The sequence below is a fragment of the Oncorhynchus kisutch genome, unplaced genomic scaffold, assembly GCF_002021735.2.
Source record: "Oncorhynchus kisutch isolate 150728-3 unplaced genomic scaffold, Okis_V2 scaffold3757, whole genome shotgun sequence".
Lineage (NCBI taxonomy): Eukaryota > Metazoa > Chordata > Actinopteri > Salmoniformes > Salmonidae > Oncorhynchus > Oncorhynchus kisutch.
Window position 1 is genome coordinate 245,033 of NW_022265702.1, and position 20,283 is coordinate 265,315.

General features: G+C 45.0%; 2 protein-coding genes across 4 annotated transcripts in view; both read right to left on the minus strand.

Annotated features, from left to right (window-relative positions):
• LOC116371859 (ras-related protein Rab-8B) overlaps nt 1–7,406 on the minus strand; it is a 43,254-nt gene extending 35,848 nt beyond the window's left edge. Inside the window, exon 1 of the mRNA XM_031820947.1 lies at nt 7,205–7,406. Within this exon, the coding sequence (XP_031676807.1) occupies nt 7,205–7,328 (124 nt within the window). The 5' untranslated portion in view covers nt 7,329–7,406. The remainder of the gene's footprint in view (nt 1–7,204) is intronic.
• A 537-nt stretch (nt 7,407–7,943) lies between these two features.
• LOC109884749 (isocitrate dehydrogenase (NAD(+)) 3 catalytic subunit alpha) lies at nt 7,944–19,914 on the minus strand. 3 transcript variants are annotated; one of them, XM_031820945.1, is made up of 12 exons: nt 19,787–19,914; nt 19,406–19,508; nt 19,001–19,054; nt 18,750–18,833; nt 18,529–18,643; nt 16,911–17,098; nt 11,472–11,605; nt 10,955–11,057; nt 9,839–9,903; nt 9,536–9,620; nt 8,974–9,126; nt 7,944–8,588 (listed from the first exon to the last, which is right to left on the minus strand). In XM_031820945.1, exons 2-12 carry the CDS (start codon nt 19,430–19,432, stop codon nt 8,505–8,507), a joined length of 1,092 nt encoding a protein of 363 aa, XP_031676805.1. In that variant the 5' UTR covers nt 19,433–19,508; nt 19,787–19,914; the 3' UTR covers nt 7,944–8,504. The 3 variants fall into 3 exon arrangements, 2 of the variants coding, with proteins under 2 accessions (XP_031676805.1, XP_031676806.1); XR_004209046.1 differs by lacking the exon at nt 19,787–19,914 and having other exon boundaries at nt 14,914–17,098; nt 19,406–19,470; XM_031820946.1 differs by lacking the exon at nt 19,787–19,914 and having other exon boundaries at nt 19,019–19,054; nt 19,406–19,514.
• Between the last annotated feature and the right edge of the window lie 369 nt (nt 19,915–20,283).

The following is a 20,283-nucleotide window of genomic DNA, read 5'->3' on the forward strand; positions in this document are numbered from 1 at the left end:
TGGAGGATATAACCAGTGGTGTCTAGTGGAGGACAGTGGTGTCTAGTGGAGGATATAACCAGTGGTGTCTAGTGGAGGATATAACCAGTGGTGTCTAGTGGAGGACAGTGGTGTCTAGTGGAGGATATAACCAGTGGTGTCTAGTGGAGGATATAACCAGTGGTGTCTAGTGGAGGACAGTGGTGTCTAGTGGAGGATATAACCAGTGGTGTCTAGTGGAGGACAGTGGTGTCTAGTGGAGGACATAACCAGTGGTGTCTAGTGGAGGACATAACCAGTGGTGTCTAGTGGAGGACAGTGGTGTCTAGTGGAGGATATAACCAGTGGTGTCTAGTGGAGGACAGTGGTTCCTCCTGTCTCTACAGGGCTGTAAACACACAGACTTCTCTTCCTGTCTCTACAGGGCTGTAAACACACAGACTTCGCTTCCTGTCTCTACAGGGCTGTAAACACACAGACTTCTCTTCCTGTCTCTACAGGGGAAAACACACAGACTTCCCTTCCTGTCTCTACAGGGCTGTAAACACACAGACTTCCCTTCCTGTCTCTATAGGGGGGAAACACACAGACTTCCCTTCCTGTCTCTACAGGGCTGTAAACACACAGACTTCCCTTCCTGTCTCTACAGGGGGAAAACACACAGACTTCCCTTCCTGTCTCTACGGGGCTGTAAACACACAGACTTCCTGTCTCTACAGGGGGGAAACACACAGACTTCCTGTCTCTACAGGGGGAAAACACACAGACTTCCCTTCCTGTCTCTACGGGGCTGTAAACACACAGACTTCCTGTCTCTACAGGGGGGAAACACACAGACTTCCCTTCCTGTCTCTACAGGGCTGTAAACACACAGACTTCCCTTCCTGTCTCTACCCTCTAATCCAAGACCATCAGGATGAGGACGACATGGCAGCTTTGTTTCCTTTCCAAGCTAATCCTCAAAATACAATATAGGGGCCTTTTTTAACTATCTTCAAGAAATCTTCTTCAACCATGTTTAGGGCAATAGAAATGTCTGAAACTGAACAAAAACTGAAGTAACTATCCTCCCCCCCAGGAGTACTGACAGAAGGAGTCACGACAATGAAATAATGATCTTTTGTTGGTGAATTCACTTGACAGTGGGGTGAATTCCAATGGCTGAGATTCAACTTGTGTTCTTTTGAAGGAGTCTGGTTGGTGACCGGAGCTGCTGGGCCTGCAGAGGAATGGAAAGAGCTGCATCGATGGCTCTGTACTGCGTGGGGTTACTGGCTCTGTACTGCGTGGGGTTACTGGCTCTGTACTGCGTGGGGTTACTGGCTCTGTACTGCGTGGGGTTACTGGCTCTGTACTGCGTGGGGTTGCTGGCTCTGTACTGCGTGGGGTTACTGGCTCTGTACTGTGTGGGGTTACTGGCTCTGTACTGCGTGGGGCTACTGGCTCTGTACTGCGTGGGGTTACTGGCTCTGTACTGCGTGGGGTTACTGGCTCTGTACTGCGTGGGGTTACTGGCTCTGTACTGCGTGGGGTTACTGGCTCTGTACTGCGTGGGGTTACTGGCAGTCAGTCAGTACGTCAGAGTGAGAGAGAGAGACTTTTCCTTCCCCCCCCTCCCCTCTCTGTGCTGGCTCCAACAGGGCCCTTCCCCTCCCAGCCAGTCACTTGTGTCCAGGAAGAGGAACCAGGGGCTGGCCAGCGGGGGCTGGTTAGTGGTGGTGATTAGGGAAGCCTGCAGCAGGACCCACCCTGAGTTCACTGACCTCTCTGCTCAGGCCTCACACACAGGAAGAGATGTGAGTGACACATGGATGGAAGATACACACACACACACACAGAGTATGTACATACACACACACACACACACACAATTGTGCCCGACCCTGAATACAACAGCTGGTCAGCTGATGGCTCACGAGACAGAGGAGGTTTATGACTGTGCTGCTTCTGTTACTACAGGTCATTGTATACAGGCTGAGTTACTCATTTCACAGTCACCCTTTAAATTCCCAACACTAATACAGTACTGTACAGTAGGGGCTCTCATTAGATATTCACCATCTTAGTTATACAGTTCCCAGCATTCATACTGTACAATAACATCACAGAGCTGGAGTGAGAGAGAGAGAGAGAGAGAGAGAGAGGAGAGAGAGAGAGAGAGAGAGAGAGAGAGAGAGAGAGAGAGAGAACTGTGCTGCTTCACACACACAACATCATATCACCTATGTCACGTTGTCCACTTCAGACAGCAGGAATTCAATAGACCAGGTCACCTGATGTTAAACTAGACTACTGCTGCTGTGTCTGTACAATAGAGTAGAGCTGGCCTATACTTTCTTCTTCTCTGCTCTTTGAGCGAGTGTCTTCCTGTTCGGAGATAAAAAAAAATATATATACACTTCTCACTTCCTGTTTCACTCAGGAAGATTCTCCTCGCGACGCTCCCACCAACCGGACTGAAACAATTCAACAACCTTGTCCTCCGTGACGCACAGGAAACACAGGAGGGCAATCCAAATGGCCCCCTATTCCCTAGTGCACTACATTTAACCAGAGTCCTATAGGCCCTGGTCTAAAGTAGTGCACTATATAGGGAATAGGATGCCATTTGGAACGTAAACAGACAGGAGATCTGAGAGTGGTGGAAGTGTGACAGGCTGAAGAGATGCAGACAGACAGACAGACAGACAGACAGACAGACAGACAGACAGACAGACAGACAGACAGACAGACAGACAGACAGACAGACAGACAGACAGACAGACAGACAGACAGACAGACAGACAGACAGACAGACAGACAGACAGACAGACAGACAGACAGACAGACAGACAGACAGACAGACAGACAGACAGACAGACAGGAGGTCTGAGAGTGGTGGAAGAGTGACAGGCTGAAGAGATGCAGATAGACAGACAGACAGGAGAGTGGTGGAAGAGTTACAGGCTGAAGGGATGCAGACAGACAGACAGGAGGGCTGAGAGTGGTGGAAGAGTGACAGGCTGAAGAGATGCAGACAGACAGACAGGAGGTCTGAGAGTGGTGGAAGAGTGACAGGCTGAAGAGGTTGTTATGTTGGGAACTGTGGTGGTGAAAAACACAGGTCTTGTCTGAATTGGCACCCTATTCCTTAAATAGTGCACTACTTTTGACCAGGGCCTATAGGACTCTGGCATCCTATTCCCTATATAGTACACTACTTTTGACCAGGCCTATAGGACTCTGGCACCCTATTCCCTATATAGTGCACTACTTTTGACCAAGGCCTATAGGACTCTGGCACCCTATTCCCTATATAGTGCACTACTTTTGACCAGACCCCACAGGGCTGTCAATTCAAACACAGCCACAGATTAACCTAGTCCTAGCAGTGGATTCTAGCCATCTATTTCTGTCACTCAGTAGCCTGAATCAAATAAGACGCTTGTAACTTCTCAACTTTCTCTCTTGAATTGGCTTAGAGGGGAGTAGGGGAACAGGTCAACTCTGTCAAATATGTTGACATGACAGACTAAACACTATACACTATATGACCAGCAGTATGAGGACAGCTGCTCGTCCAACATCTCATTCCAAAGTCATTGGCATTAATATGGAGTTGGTCCCAACTTTGCTGCTATAACAGCCTCCACTCTTCTGGGAAGGCTTTCCACTAGATGTTGGAACATTCCTGCTATAACAGCCTCCACTCTTCTGGGAAGGCTTTCCACTAGATGTAGGAACATTGCTGTTATAACAGCCTCCACTCTTCTGGGAAGGCTTTCCACTAGATGTTGGAACATTGCTGCTATAACAGCCTCCACTCTTCTGGGAAGGCTTTCCACTAGATGTTGGAACATTGCTGCTATAACAGCCTCCACTCTTCTGGGAAGGCTTTCCACTAGATGTTGGAACATTGCTGCTATAACAGCCTCCACTCTTCTGGGAAGGCTTCCCACTAGATGTTGGAACATTGCTGAGGGGACTTGCTTCCATTCAGCCATAAGAGCATTAGTGAGATCGGGGCACTGATATTGGGTGATTAGGTCTGTCTCGCAGTCGGCGTTCCAATTCATCTGAAAGGTGATCGTTGAGGTTGAGTTCAGGGCCCTGTGCAGGCCAGTCAAGTTCTTCCAACACCGATTTCGACAAACCATTTTCGAGATACCTCGCTGTATACCTCGCTTTGTGCACGGGGGCATTGTCATGCTGAAACAGGAAAGGGCCTTCCCTAAATTGTTGCCACAGAGTTGGAAGCACAGAAACATCTAGAATGTCATTGTATGCTGTAGTGTTACGATTTCCCTTCACTGGAAATAACGAGCCACGATTTTACACGTCAGCAACGGGTGTGGCTAAAATAGACCAGTCCACTCGTTTGAAGGGGTGTCCACATACGTTTGTATATACAGTGTATTCTGAGGGTAGTGCAACTTTCTATATTAGTCTGTGACAGACAGTAGGGATTGGTGAGAAAAGCTGAATAATATACAGTGGGGCAAAAAAGTATTTAGTCAGCCACCAATTGTACAAGTTCTCCCACTTAAAAAGATGAGAGAGGCCTGTAATTTTCATCATAGGTACACTTCAACTATGACAGACAAAATGAGAAAAAAAATCCAGAAAATCACATTGTAGGATTTTTTATGAATTGATTTGCAAATTATGGTGGAAAAGAGTCTCAAAGCTCCATGTTGTTGTTGTTTCTATTCAACAGAGTCCCAAAGCTCCATGTTGATGTTTCTATTCAACAGAGTCTCAAAGCTCCATGTTGTTGTTGTTTCTATTCAACAGAGTCTCAGAGCTCCATGTTGTTGTTGTTTCTATTCAACAGAGTCCCAAAGCTCCATGTTGATGTTTCTATTCAACAGAGTCCCAAAGCTCCATGTTGTTGTTTCTATTCAACAGAGTCCCAAAGCTCCATGTTGATGTTTCTATTCTATTCAACAGAGTCCCAGGGTGAGCCTTAGAGCACAACCCAGGCTTGCGTCCCAAATGGCCTACACAGTGCACTACTTTTTACCAGAGCCACACAGTACTCCAGTCAGAGGTAGTGCACTATAAAAGGGAATAGGGAGTGATTTGGGACGAATTCCCCAGTCTGAAGTAATGAACACCTTCCTGGTATTCTATTCTACTCACAGGAATGACCTCAGAGCTGGTAGCATTCACTTCATTAACGACGAGAGTGAGACCAAACTACTGCTGCTTTTTCTTCTTCTGTTGGCCTAGTTCACAAACAATACAGACTCACGTTTTGAGGACTGACGACGACCAATGAGGATCAGTTGTTTGGGAGTAATGGTGACTTCGTTTTCAAGACAGAGTAGAAAGTGATGTCAAACGTTCAGAAAAGTGCTGTTCCACACTTACAGGGGTTTGTGTGTGTGTGTTGCACATGGGGATGTGTGAAACCTACTCCTCAGTCTGAAGTGTCTCCACTTGTGCCAGAGAATAGCTCGCTTTTTGCGTGGCGCTGAACAGTAAGACGCTTCCCAAGTTCTCGCCAGATATGGGCAAAATCGGGAGAAAGTGGTACACGCTTAGCAAGCAGCATGTGTTCTTTACGTGTGTGTGTGTGTGTGTGTGTGTGTGTGTGTGTGTGTGTGTGTCTGTGTGTTAGTGTGTTAGTGTGTGTGTGTGTTAGTGTGTGTGTCCCATGTACACTCAGTTTATTTACGAAGGGGGAAAAGTATCAAATGTGTGCTCTCTCTGAACCTGTGTGTCATAAACAGAACCTGGGTGCTTTCCCAATTGATCATCGTTGAGTTTTAAGTACATATACGATGAAAACCCCACCCACCCAAAAGGTAACTGAATGTCAAGGAGCAGTGAAGGGGGTTTCCTAATTTCACACTAAAACTGAACGTCCGTCATCTCAAAAGAAGATTTCTAATAGCACAAGAAACGCCCCTCCTCCCCCCTCAACATCGCCATAGTGATCTGTCTCTCTATGGAGAAATACATCTGGTAAATCCACCTAGTCAAACTACTCCTGAGGTAAAAATACATACGTCACCTCTAGGTTTATAGGTTCCATTTACACCCCCAGAACACAGACACGTCTAACAACATGGACATGTAGCTCAGACAATAACTCCAGGTAACTGTCAAAATAAAGGAAACACCAACATAAAGTGTGTTTATAGGGGCGTTGGGTCACCACCAGTCAGAACAGCTTCAATGCACCTCGTCATAGATTCTACAAGTGTCTGGAACTCTCTATTGGAGGGATGAGGCACCATTCTTCAACGAGAAATTCCATCATTTAGTGTTTTGTTGATGATGGTGGAAAACGCTGGTCTCAGTCACCACTCCAGAATCATAAGTGTTCAATTGGGTTGAGATCTGGTGACTGAGACGGCCATGGTCTATGGTTTTACATCGTTTTCATGCTCATATAACCATTGAGTGACCACTCCAGCCCTGTGGACGGGGGCGTAACCATGGTCTATGGTTTTACATCGTTTTCATCCTCATATAACCATTCAGTGACCACTCCAGCCCTGTGGACGGGGGCGTAACCATGGTCTATGGTTTTACATCGTTTTCATCCTCATATAACCATTCAGTGACCACTCCAGCCCTGTGGACGGGGGGCGTAACCATGGCCTACGGTTTTACATCGTTTTCATCCTCATATAACCATTCAGTGACCACTCCAGCCCTGTGGACGGGGGCATAGCCATGGTAGCCAAAATAATGGCCTGCCCAGCATTTTCATACATGACCCAAGGCATGATGGATAGTTAATTGCTTAATTAACTCAGGAATCACACCTGTGTTTCAATATACTTTGTATCCCTCATTTACTCAAGTGTTTCCATTATTTTGGCAGTTACCTGTATAATGTTATGTTCTTTGTCTGATAAAACAAAGCCCTGGTCAGGAATACTGTCAGTGCCATTCAGGAGCCCCCCTTTACAGCTGACAACCAAGCGGTCTGACAGCCAACAGGTCACAAATATGAGCCCATGAAAATAGTTGACAGCTTAGCTCTCAAATACAGAGTTAGCAGGGTGATACAACCAGGCCTACAGTATAAACATAGAGAATTCAATGTAATAAAACCATTTACTATATCTGAATTGGCACAAGATGTAATGCTTCTAGGCCCGTTTCCTGTCGCGAATTCGTCCCACTATCTGTCAACAGCATACAGTAGATTTGCGATATGTAATGTAGCATTTTCAGCAGCATGCCGTTGTTAAAAAAAAACCACTCAATTGTAGAAAGAGAAACGGACCTATTGTTGATATGAAGGTAGTGTTGAACGCATCTTCGCTGAATCTGAAGAGGAGACATGTCTTGCCGACACCGCTGTCCCCGATGAGAAGCAATTTAAAAAGGTAATCATAGGTTTTCGCCATCTCTCCACCCTCGCTTCTTGCTTGCCGAAATTTGATATGTCTGGACCGTAGCAAACACCTCTTCGTTACACTAACTAACCGTACAGTAACAGTACAGGGGGGAACGAGAAGGCGTTAGTTTAATGACGTTACACAGAATAGGCGGAACAGAAGATAGGACGGAAGCGTGGTAGTCACTGGTTACCACAGCCACAAACTCATTATTTATAAACACTAGACTATTTCTCAAATGTCTCAAAAAAAACTAATTTTAAACCTAGCCCACAGTACAAACCTTATGCTTAACCCTAAATTAAAAAGACCAAAACAGCTACTTTTTGTTTTCATTTTATTTTTATAAAAGCCTATTTTGTCTGTGGCGACGAGTGACAACCGGAAGCATCCTCTCATCTGGGTTGCCAGATTGGTAGTAATACTGTAACAATCAGGACGCAGACTGAAATCAGCTGACAAATGTTTGACGATATTATGTACCAGTAGGTGAAAGTGACCCTGCCATAAACACAAATGTCTGCTTTAGATAATAAGTAATCAAATCGGGGTGAAAATTAATCCAATTTGTATTGCAATAACAATACACTTGTACCTGTTAACAGGAAGAATGAGACATCAGGCTTTAAAGTCATGTGATTTTTATGTATGATCTCGAAACAGAAAAGAGAGACATGAGACGCTGGTACAATACAATCCATTCATGCACAGGAACCCGACTGGTAACAATAAATACAGTACATTGAAGCCGTTAGCATTACATTTACCGTTAAAAAAAATCAAACTAGCAAACGATCAGAACCACTGCCGGACAACACAGGAGGAGTGCCACGTAGTATAGAGGCAAGTATAACTTTGGGGAAGTTTGCCCCATGAAATGATCATGTGAGTAAAATTGTGCTTAAATACACCTTAAGAGTGAATACCCATCCATGTAGGGCGCGTTCCAGGTGGTGATTTATTTCAGTCACACTGCACAAATTATCGAATTTCTATTTCTAGAAAACCTGGAGAATTGTCCATTCTCAGGAACCGACATAAATATAATATAGTAATCTAAGATATGCAGCTGCATCGTAACTGCGGAACTGACAACCTGGAACGCCCCCCCAGAGTCTTTAGGAGTAAGTTCAAAGCAGCGGTTGAATTATTATGAAGTCTTCAGAAAATCAACAGCCGTCGTTTTCAGTCCATGTCTCGCACTCTACGGCAGATCTCCTCTGTAAACTCTGAGCACTTCGACTTCCCACCGAGGTCTCCGGTCAACACCTGGGAGAGGATAGAAAAAAGAACAGCCCAATTAATTCATTGAAAAGACAAAAGCAGATTTTTTATTTTTTTTTGCATACAATGACCAACTGAACAAAAATCTGTTATGTTCGATCTACAGGAAAAAAAATCTATAAGAGTATTGGCAACTGGAAGGAGGTGTGGTGTCCAGGGGAGACAACATATTGTAAACCAACTAGCCAGACATCCACCATATAATCTGGCATCAGAGAGAAGAAGAGCAGACTGAGCGGTCCTCCAAGAACAAGGAAGCACCACTACTTCTCCCCCCGGGGCACCTCCACTTTCCAAATGTATTCCCGGCACCGATATGCAAGAGCCACAATAGTCACTATTGGGGGTAATAAAATAAACAACTAGCCACCTTCTTGTCTCTGATGGTGTCGAAACAGGCGGTCTCGATCTTCTTGCCGTAGTCGTGCATGCCCATGTGACGCAGCATCATCACAGCACTGAGCAGCAGAGCTGTAGGGTTGGCCATGTCCAGACCGGCTATGTCGGGGGCCGTCCCATGGACCTAGATACCACAGGGGGGTAGAGGGGACAATGTTAAAACCGTGCTTCTACACCTGCATTGCTTGCTGTTTGGGGTTTTAGGCTGGGTTTCTGTACAGCACTTTGAGATATAAGCTGATGTACAAAGGGCTATATAAATAAATTTGATTTAAAACGTCTACTACTCTCAACACTGGAACAAGCTTCCGTACATCCATTAGAAATGGACAACTTATTGAAATATCTCGTATTAAAAATTGTTTTGTTGAAAAGGGTGGGAAGTCTTCAACAAAAAAACAAACATGTTTAGTTATTATCTATTGCACAATAGACTGTTTACAGGACAAGAAGCCTTTTATCAAAACAGTTGAGACCAGAGTAGCTAAACATATTCAGATGATAAAAACAGCCAAGTAAAGAGCGAGACAAACCGATTCAAAAATGGCGACTCCATTGGCACCAATGTTTCCACTAGGAGTGACTCCCAGACCGCCAATAAGTCCAGCACACAGATCACTGCAATACATGACACACACCTCTATCTGTAGTAGCAGCCGCAGCCTTTAGTTAGCAGAATCATCTAGTCACATTAGCACAACACATGAAACACAGTATTAGGCCCAATAAGACCAAACTCTGCCAAGCTATTAAAATGTTTGAATTAATAGCTTAAAACAAATTGCATTCAATAGCGATTAATTAATATAGATGCATGCAAATAAATAGTAACTAACCTGAGAATGTCACCATACAGGTTGGGCATCACCAGGACGTCAAACTGGGTGGGATCTTGCACCATCTGAAACATTCACCATGACAACCCCGATTACGCCGTGTTTCCGTCTCCAACAAGAGAACCTCGATTACGCCCCGTTTCCATCTCCCGCTCCAACAACAGAACCCGATTACGCCCCGTTTCCATCTCCAACAAGAGAACCCGATTAAGCCCCATGTTTCCATCTCCAACAACAGAACCCGATTATGCCCCGTTTCCATCTCCAACAAGAGAACCCGATTACGCCCCGTGTTTCCATCTCCAGCTTCCAACAAGAGAACCTGATAAAGCCCTGTTTCCATAAAGCCCTGCTTCTACAAGAGAACCTGATAAAGCCCTGTTTCCATCTCCAACAAGAGAACCTGATAAAGCCCTGTTTCCATAAAGCCGTGCTTCTACACCTGCACTGCTTGCCGTTTGGGGTTTTAGGCTGGGTTTCTGTACAGCACTTTGAGATATCAACTGATGTACGAAGGGCTATATAAATACATTTGATTTGATCTTCCGCTTCCAAAAAGAGAACCCGATTAAGCCCCATGTTTCCATCTCCAACAAGAGAACCCGATTACGCCTAATTCCATCTCCAACAAGAGAACCCGATTAAGCCCCGTTTCCATCTCCAACAAGAGAACCTGATTACGCCCCATGTTTCCATCTCCGACAAGAGAACCTGATTACGCCCCATGTTTCCATCTCCGACAAGAGAACCTGATTACGCCCCATGTTTCCATCTCTGACAAGAGAACCCGATTACGCCTAATTTCCATCTCCAAGAGAACTTGATTAAGCCCCGTTTCCATCTCCAACAAGAGAACCCGATTACGCCTAATTTCTACCTTCTGCTTCCGGGTCATCTGCTAGGTCTGCGCCAACGGAATGATGCAATATCGAACTTCCACTCCCGTCGGCATGGTCAAATCTCTGCATCCGCAAGGTCCCCTTTCAAAGGGAGGTGCGCGGAGACACGCAGACGGGAGCGGTCTTCCGATTGACGCGGTAGTTGTAAAATCAGGCTTTAGACATGTGCATCAAAACAGCGTCACGTAGGAAGGATAGTGTAAAGGAGGGCACATACGTTGAGACACACGGTGTCCAGGTACATCTCAGTAAACTTGACGTCCTTGAAGTTTTCAGCCACCTCTCTGCATTTCCTCAGGAACAGCCCATCCGACATCCTCCTGGTCACATCAAAACACACCGGGCACGTTAAGTTTAATGCCTGAATATTGGTGCCATTCGATGTGCCATTCGATGTGCTCGTTCTGATATTTTATTTATTTATTTAATATATTTGTATATGTGTGCGTATTGTTTTGTGCTGCTAGGTATTACTGCACTGTTGGAACAAATAAGCATTTCACTGCACCTGCGATAACATCTGTTAAATATGTTGTACGTAACATTTAATATCTTATCATTCTGTTTCGACTTGTAATTGACCCATAGTGATCATACATTTAGTCGATATTTGCTTCTCTTTAAAAAATCATTTTTTTTTTTAAATGATCCACAACGGCACAATAAAAATTTTTAAAAAAGTACAATTTGTTAGATTCCACCGCCCGTTTGATTCTGGAGCTAGAGAGACTTACATGATGTTGGCTTTGTGAACGGCCGTGACGCTGTTTCTTTGGTTGTTTCTTGCGTACTCGAAGGCGTACTCGGCGATACGTCGACTGGCGTCTTCCGTGATGAGTTTGATGCTCTGAACTACGCCGTCAACGATCTACAAGAGAAGAGGACAATCACCTGAGCCTAAATCATACAATAGAGGACTTCATTAAATCATACAGAATACAATATCTAAATGTCCTACTTTGGTCAAAATGTTTTGGAGGGACGGTAACAACTGGGAAAGACAACTGAGCCACTTTAAAAAAACAATTGAACTGGAACAATGAAACTGGAAGAGAAGACGTATGAAAAGGTATTCATTACATCACCGTGAGTGGAAAAGAACTAGAAGTACTCTCAGCCTGAGGTGACAACTACAAACAATAGGATTTCACCGTAAAGGAAGTGACATCAAGAAATTCCAGATGTGCCATCTTAATTTGACCAGTTTCCCCAGTAGGAAAGTAAATCCTGCAGCAACAGGAAATGATTATGTGGATTATTATTTTTTAAATGTACATTTTTCTAAGGGTAGATACATTTTTTTATTTGGGAAAATCATGTCTGAAATTGGAAATGTCAAACTTTGGAAGCCTTTTAAAACATTGAATACACTACAAGTTAGCAGTACCTGCAAAACATTATACGGCAGAGTGATCAAATTAAGACAGCACATGTAGGAATAACACATAAAACCTTTTAGTTGGAGAAAAAAAAACTAAGTGAACAAAAGAAGGAGAACTGGAGAGAGAAGTTGATGAACATAGACCACCCGTTCAAACGTTTGGGGTCACTTAGAAATGTCCTTGTTTTCAATGAAAACATACACGATGGGGCGGCAGGTAGCCTAGTGGTTAGAGCGTTGGACTAGTAACCGAAAGATTGCAAGATCGAATTCCCGAGCTGACAAGGTACAAATCTGTCATTCTACCCCTGAACAAGGCAGTTAACCCAGGTTCCTAGGCCATTGTTTTTAACTGACTTGCCTAGTTAAATAAAAGTTTAAATAAATAACTTCAAAATAAAAATGAAATGAGTTACAAAATGTGGAAATATAGTCTTGTTGACAAGGTTATAAATAATGATTTTTCATTGAAATAATAATTGTGTCCTTCAAACGTTGCTTTTGACAAAGAATCCTCCATTTGCAGCAATTACAGCCTTGCAGACCTTTGGCATTCTCGTTGTCAATCTGTTGAGGTAATCTGAAGAGATTTCACCCCCAATTACAGCCTTGCAGATCTTTGGCATTCTCGTTGTCAATCTGTTGAGGTAATCTGAAGAGATTTCACCCCCATGCTTCCTGAAGCACCTCCCACAAGTTGGATTGGCTTGATGGGCACTTCTTACATACCATACGGTAAAGCTGTTCCCACAACAGCTCAATAGTGTTGAGATCCGGTGACTGTGCTGGCCACTCCATTAGACAGAATACCAGCTGACTGCTTCTTCTCTAAATAGTTCTTGCATAGTTTGGAGCTGTGCTTTGGGTCATTGTCCTGTTGTAGGAGGAAACTGGCTCCAATTAAGCGCCGTCCACAGGGTCTGGCATGGTGTTGCAAAATGGAGTGAGCCTTCCTTCAAGATCCCCTTCACCCTGTACAAATCTCCCACTTTACGACCACCAAAGCACCCCCAGACCATCACATTGCCTCCACCATGCTTCAAAGATGGTGTCAAGCACTCCTCCAGCATCTTTCCATTGTGAGCCGAACACCTCAAATTTTGATTTGTCTGTTCATAACACTTTTTTTCCAATCTTCCTCTGTCCAGTGTCTGTGTTCTTTTGCCCATCATAATCTTTTATTTTTATTGGCCAGTCTGAGATATGGCTTTTTTTTTTGTGCAACTCTGCCTAGAAGGCCAGCATCCCAGAGTCACCTCTTCACTGTTGACGTTGAGACTGGACAGAGGAACTCTGCCTAGAAGACCAGCATCCCGGAGTCGCCTCTTCACTGTTGACGTTGAGACTGGACAGAGGAACTCTGCCTAGAAGACCAACATCCCGGAGTCGCCTCTTCACTGTTGACGTTGAGACTGGACAGAGGAACTCTGCCTAGAAGGCCAGCATCCCGGAGTCGCCTCCTCACTGTTGACGTTGAGACTGGACAGAGGAACTCTGCCTAGAAGGCCAGCATCCCGGAGTCGCCTCTTCACTGTTGACGTTGAGACTGGACAGAGGAACTCTGCCTAGAAGGCCACATCCCGGAGTCGCCTCCTCACTGTTGACGTTGAGACTGGACAGAGGAACTCTGCCTAGAAGACCAGCATCCCGGAGTCGCCTCTTCACTGTTGACGTTGAGACTGGACAGAGGAACTCTGCCTAGAAGGCCAGCATCCCGGAGTCGCCTCTTCACTGTTGACGTTGAGACTGGACAGAGGAACTCTGCCTAGAAGGCCAGCATCCCGGAGTCGCCTCTTCACTGTTGACGTTGAGACTGGACAGAGGAACTCTGCCTAGAAGGTCAGCATCCCAGAGTCGCCTCTTCACTGTTGACGTTGAGACTGGACAGAGGAACTCTGCCTAGAAGGCCAGCATCCCAGAGTCGCCTCTTCACTGTTGACGTTGAGACTGCACAGAGGAACTCTGCCTAGAAGGCCAGCATCCCAGAGTCGCCTCTTCACTGTTGACGTCGAGACTGGTGTTTTGCGGGTATTATTTAATAAAGCTGCCAGTTGAGGACTTGTGAGGCGTCTGTTTCTCAAACTAGACACAAATCTACTTGGCCTCTTGCTCAGTTGTGGAACGGGGCTTCCCACACCTCTTTCTATTCTGGTTAGAGCCAGTTCGCACTGTTCTGTGAAGGGAGTAGTACACAGCGTTGTACGAGATCTTCTGTTTCTTGACAATTTCTCACATGGAATAGCTTTCATTTCTCAGAACAGGAATAGACTGATGAGTTTCAGAAGAAAGTTTTGTTTCTGGCCATTTTGAGCCTGTAATTGAACCCACAAATACTGATGCTCCAGATACTCAACTAGTCTAAAGGCCAGTTTTATTGCTTCTTTAAAATCAGGACAACAGTTTTCAGCTGTGCTAACATAATTGCAACTGGGTTTTGTAATGATCAATTAGCCTTTTAAAATGATCCACTTGGATTAGCTAACACAACGTGCCATTGGAACACAGGAGTGATGGTTGCTGATAATGGGCCTCTGTACACCCATGTAGATATTCCATTAAAAATCAGCCGTTTCCAGCTACAATAGTCATTCACAACATTAATGTCTACACTGTATTTCTGATCAATTTTATGTTATTTTAAAAATGGACCAATTTTTTTGTGCTTTTCTTTTAAAAAAATCAAGGACATTTCTAAGTGACCCCAAACGTTTGATCGGGAGTGTACATTCGGGCACGCTAGAGTTAGAGACTGAGGTGGTGGTCTGGTTAGTGAAGCTGCTGTTCCTCTGGCTTACCTAAGGAACACCTGGAGAATAACCAATCACCTGTGATGTGAGGTGCCCTGTCCAACCCAGATAAAACAGTTTCAATAACCGAGGACACCGATTCCACACAACACCACAGTGAAAATACGGACTGCTCAGTTCTCAGCCTTGAAAACAGCTGCTTATCAAGAGATGAAAATCGACGGTCCAGAGTAGTCACATCACAGTCAACGTGACTTCTCAGTTACTGAGAGGGTAGCCTAGTGGTTAGAGCATTGGACTAGTAATCGAAAGGTTGCAAGTTCAAATCCCCTGAGCTGACAAGGTACAAATCTGTCGTTCTGCCCCTGAACAGGCAGTTAACCCACTGTTCCAAGGCCGTCATTGAAAATAAGAATTTGTTCTTAACTGACTTGCCTAGTAAAATAAAAGCTAAAATTAAATAATTAACTGTCAAACCAACAAACCATTCACAACCATTTTAGTACTGACATTTGCGCCGAAAACTACACCAGATGCCCTAATGAAGAACCCACCCCAGTGTTGAAACACTGGGTCATGTTCAGCAGGGCACAACGTAGCCATTAAAAACGAGTCACCTGAACATTCTTCTTGGGTCATGTTCAGGTAGGACCTCTTGTTTCACCTCCATTTCATACCGGATGAACACATCCCTGCATGTTAATGTTGTAAGAGTATCCCCTCCCCCAGAGGGGTTGACTACAACGCAGGATCAAGGAGTTCACTAGCGAACTTGACAATTATTTTTTATTTAGAAAGATAAAGTTTGAAATGGACTAAATGATTCGACAACCAAAAACACACAAGTTTAGCTTTCTTTAAACCCCTCCCTCACCAAAAAAAATCCATCGTTATTTCTGGTTCTTTCTCAAAGTTAGCTGGCTAACTCATTGATTCTGTTTTGTAGCGTTCCCCTCTGGTCAGTAGGAGGGATCAGCCAATTAAAATTATTCTCCTGAACAACTATTCCAGCAAACATATGAGGTAGCTACTGCTATGTGGTCTATTCCTCTGTAGTCAGTGTTAGCTGTAGGCATGTTAACATACGAGGTAGCTACTGTTCCCTGGTCTATTCCTCTGTAGGCATGTTAACATACGAGGTAGCTACTGCTCCCTGGTCTATTCCTCTGTAGTCAGTGTTAGCTGTAGGCATGTTAACATACGAGGTAGCTACTGCTCCCTGGTCTATTCCTCTGTAGTCAGTGTTAGCTGCAGGCATGTTAACATACGAGGTAGCTACTGCTCCCTGGTCTATTCCTCTGTAGTCAGTGTTAGCTGCAGGCATGTTAACATACGAGGTAGCTACTGCTCCCTGGTCTATTCCTCTGTAGGCATGTTAACATACGAGGTAGCTACTGCTCCCTGGTCTATTCCTCTGTAGTCAGTGTTAGCTGTAGGCATGTTAACATACGAGGTAGCTACTGCTCCCTGGTCTATTCCTCTGTAGTCAGTGTTAGCTGCAGGCATGTTAACATACGAGGTAGCTACTGTTCCCTGGTCTATTCCTCTGTAGGCATGTTAACATACGAGGTAGCTACTGCTCCCTGGTCTATTCTTCTGTAGTCAGTGTTAGCTGTAGGCATGTTAACATACGAGGTAGCTACTGCTCCCTGGTCTATTCCTCTGTAGGCATGTTAACATACGAGGTAGCTACTGCTCCCTGGTCTATTCCTCTGTAGGCATGTTAACATACGAGGTAGCTACTGTTCCCTGGTCTATTCCTCTGTAGGCATGTTAACATACGAGGTAGCTACTGTTCCCTGGTCTATTCCTCTGTAGGCATGTTAACATACGAGGTAGCTACTGTTCCCTGGTCTATTCCTCTGTAGGCATGTTAACATACGAGGTAGCTACTGCTCCCTGGTCTATTCCTCTGTAGTCAGTGTTAGCTGCAGGCATTTTACAGATTCAGTTTGAAATCCACACATGTGAAAAAAACTAACTGGTTTCACTCATAACTTTGTCCCATTTCTCTCCTCCTGACCGTGGTAACCATAGCGACATACTATGTGCTCGATTCCACTGTACTCTCCCTCGGTGTTCTCTCGGATGGTGACCAGGTCCACGTCGGTGTAGGGGGTCTTGTAGCCCTCGATGGACACGCAGGGCCGCACGTTGGCGTACAGGTCAAAGGTCTTCCTGAGGAGCAGGTTCATGGAGGGGTGGCCGGCTGCGATGGGGGTCTTCAGGGGGCCTACACACAGAAGGGGGAGGTTAAAAGACCAACGCAGACCTTTTTTTATTTTTTTTATCTCAATGTCAAATAATTTCTGGATAACAATGGAACACCTTATTGTGATCATTTCAAGGTAACCAAAGTGAGTGGTGAGGGGAAAACGGAAAACTAGCTGTTATTGGCAGAGGTCACCAGGCAGACTAAACTCCATCCCATCATAACATCACCAGGCAGACTAAACTCCAAGTCTAATTTTTGACAACACTGGGACTTTAAACACCAGTTTACTGTTCATTAGGAACCAAATGGAAACAGACAAACAGGGAAAGACTATGTACAGGTAGAATAAAATACTTTTTCCAATTTTCCATCGCAAAACGTTTTCTGTTTGCGTCTACTGAAGACAGGGATGTACTGGAGCATAGACATGTTGACCTCGAGACGGGCTTCCACACCGGTCGCCTGACCTCTAGACGGGCTTCCACACCGGTCGCCTGACCTCTAGACGGGCTTCCACACCGGTCGCCTGACCTCTCTCATCAAGGCCGTGTCCCATTCAATCCCCACTATTCCCCATGAGCCCTACTATCCCCTACAAACCCCGCATACCATCCCCTACAAACCCCGCATACCATCCCCTACAAACCCCGCATACCATCCCCTACAAACCCCGCATACCATCCCCTACAAACCCCGCATACCTTCCCCTATAAACCCCGCATACCATCCCCTATAAACCCCGCATACCATCCCCTATAAACCCCGCATACCATCCCCTATAAACCCCGCATACCATCCCCTATAAACCCCGCATACCATCCCCTATAAACCCCTGCATACTACCCCCTATGAACCCCTACATACTACCCCCTACATACTACCCCGTACGAACCCCTGCATACTACCCCCTATGAACCCCTACATACTACCCCCTACGAACCCCTGCATACTACCCCCTACGAACCCCTGCATACTACCCCCTACGAACCCCTGCATACTACCCCCTACGAACCCCTGCATACTACCCCCTACGAACCCCTGCATACTACCCCCTACGAACCCCTGCATACTACCCCCTACGAACCCCTGCATACTACCCCCTACGAACCCCTGCATACTACCCCCTACGAACCCCTGCATACTACCCCCTACGAACCCCTGCATACTACCCCCTACGAACCCCTGCATACTACCCCCTACGAACCCCTGCATACTACCCCCTACAAACCCCTGCATACTACCCCCTACAAACCCCTGCATACTCCCCCCACGAACCCCTGCATACTACCCCCTACGAACCCCTGCATACTACCCCCTACGAACCCTACATACTACCCCCTACGATGCCGCCTGCATGACGTTCTTTATTCCAGCTGACTTCAGTACACTATGTCCATCATGACCATGCAGGTAGCTACTACCATAGGATCTCTGTAACTGCTACCTACCTTTTAACCCGATCAGGGTCCTGTCCATAGACTCCTTACAGTCTGGAGGGATCATCCATCTACCTCCTGGGCCCTGGATAGCTGTCACATTCCTCTCCTCCCACTGGATGGGAACCTAACAGGTGGTAAGAGAGAGGACACAGAATGGTACAGGAAGGACTGGGGTTCAATGTTCTGTCCATGTGTGTGAGAGAGAGAGTTTGACAGCTTTTCCAGCTTACCTTAGCAGCCTCAAAAATCTTCATTACAGCCACGGATATTTCTGGACCGATTCCATCCCCAGGAATTAACGTAACCGTTTGCAGCTGTAAAGAGAAAACAAACCCATATTAAAATCGGTTTTTAGAGGGATTACATACTAGCACTAAAAACACTGGATCATGAATTACATCATTTCAGGCTTTTTGTCAACGAGGGAAAAGTTCATAAAAAAACAGGAGTCGACTTGTCTATTTGTCAGTCCTTGACTTACCCCCCTTCTGAAACATACCGTCGGTCTCTTTGCCGCCCCCACGACGTGAGAGAGCTGGAGGAGGAAGGTTAAATTACTACCGCGCAGATAAAAACGTATCCCAACAACATCCACACACCATCTCTAGTCGAGTGTGATTGAATCAGAAAACATATTGACAAACACGAAATGTCACTTGTCAAGCATTAGGCGGATAAAAAGCGGTTGGTTAATAGCATAGCTCGCTACGGTAGTAGCAGGACAAGGACACACGCACAGTAAAAGGCCTCACAGAAAACCCATGAAAACAACATTATACATCCGACAAAGTCATCCGAACACGAACTTACATTACACAAACATAAATCCAATACATGGCCAAGTTACATTCGATTATCTTTACGCTGACAAACGGCATTTTCTTACCATTGACCTCCACACGTTGCTAGCCATAGTCCTGTGTTAATGTGGTCCTGCACCGCTCTGCCGTTAACGGGACTTCCGGGGTGGGAAACGATGACGTAGACACCTGCGTGAAAAAACGTACCATAAGTAACGTATCTAATGTCTGTTTATCCTAATACTACAGCGTGAAATAAATCCGTGATGTATTATTTTATTGAAATGCTTTCATGTTGAACATTACTGTTTTTGATCGACATAATATGTCTACTTTGCAGTGGTGTAAAGTATTTAAGTGAAAATACTTTAAAGTAATCGGTTTTTTTAATAGACTTTTACTCAAATAGTATTTTACTGGGTGACTTTTACTTGAGTCATTTTCTTTTAAGATATTTTAACTTTTACTAGAAGTATGACGTTTGGTTCCACCACTTCTACTTTGTTGTACAACTCAACTATGTACTTCATAGTTGAGTGTCAAACTCATTCCAGAGGGCCGAGTGACTGCGGGTTTCCGCTCCTCCCTTGTGTTTGATTGATGAATGAATGTCCCTAATTAGTTAGGAACTCCCCTCACCTGGTTGTCTAGGTCTTCATTTAAAAGAACAACGAATCCTCCATTGAATGAGTTTGACACCACTGATACATCCTCCATCCAATCCTTTCTACAGTACATATGTCCACCACCAGATGGCAGGCTTCCCTTCTCTTTGTTCATCACGTTAGCTTCATCTGTAGAGAAACAAATTCAGACTATGGATCTAACCTATTGTTAAAGGACTACAGATTCATACTATGGATCTAACCTATTCTTATAGGACTACAGATTCATACTATAGATCTAACCTATTATTATAGGACTACAGATTCATACTATGGATCTAACCTATTAATATAGGACT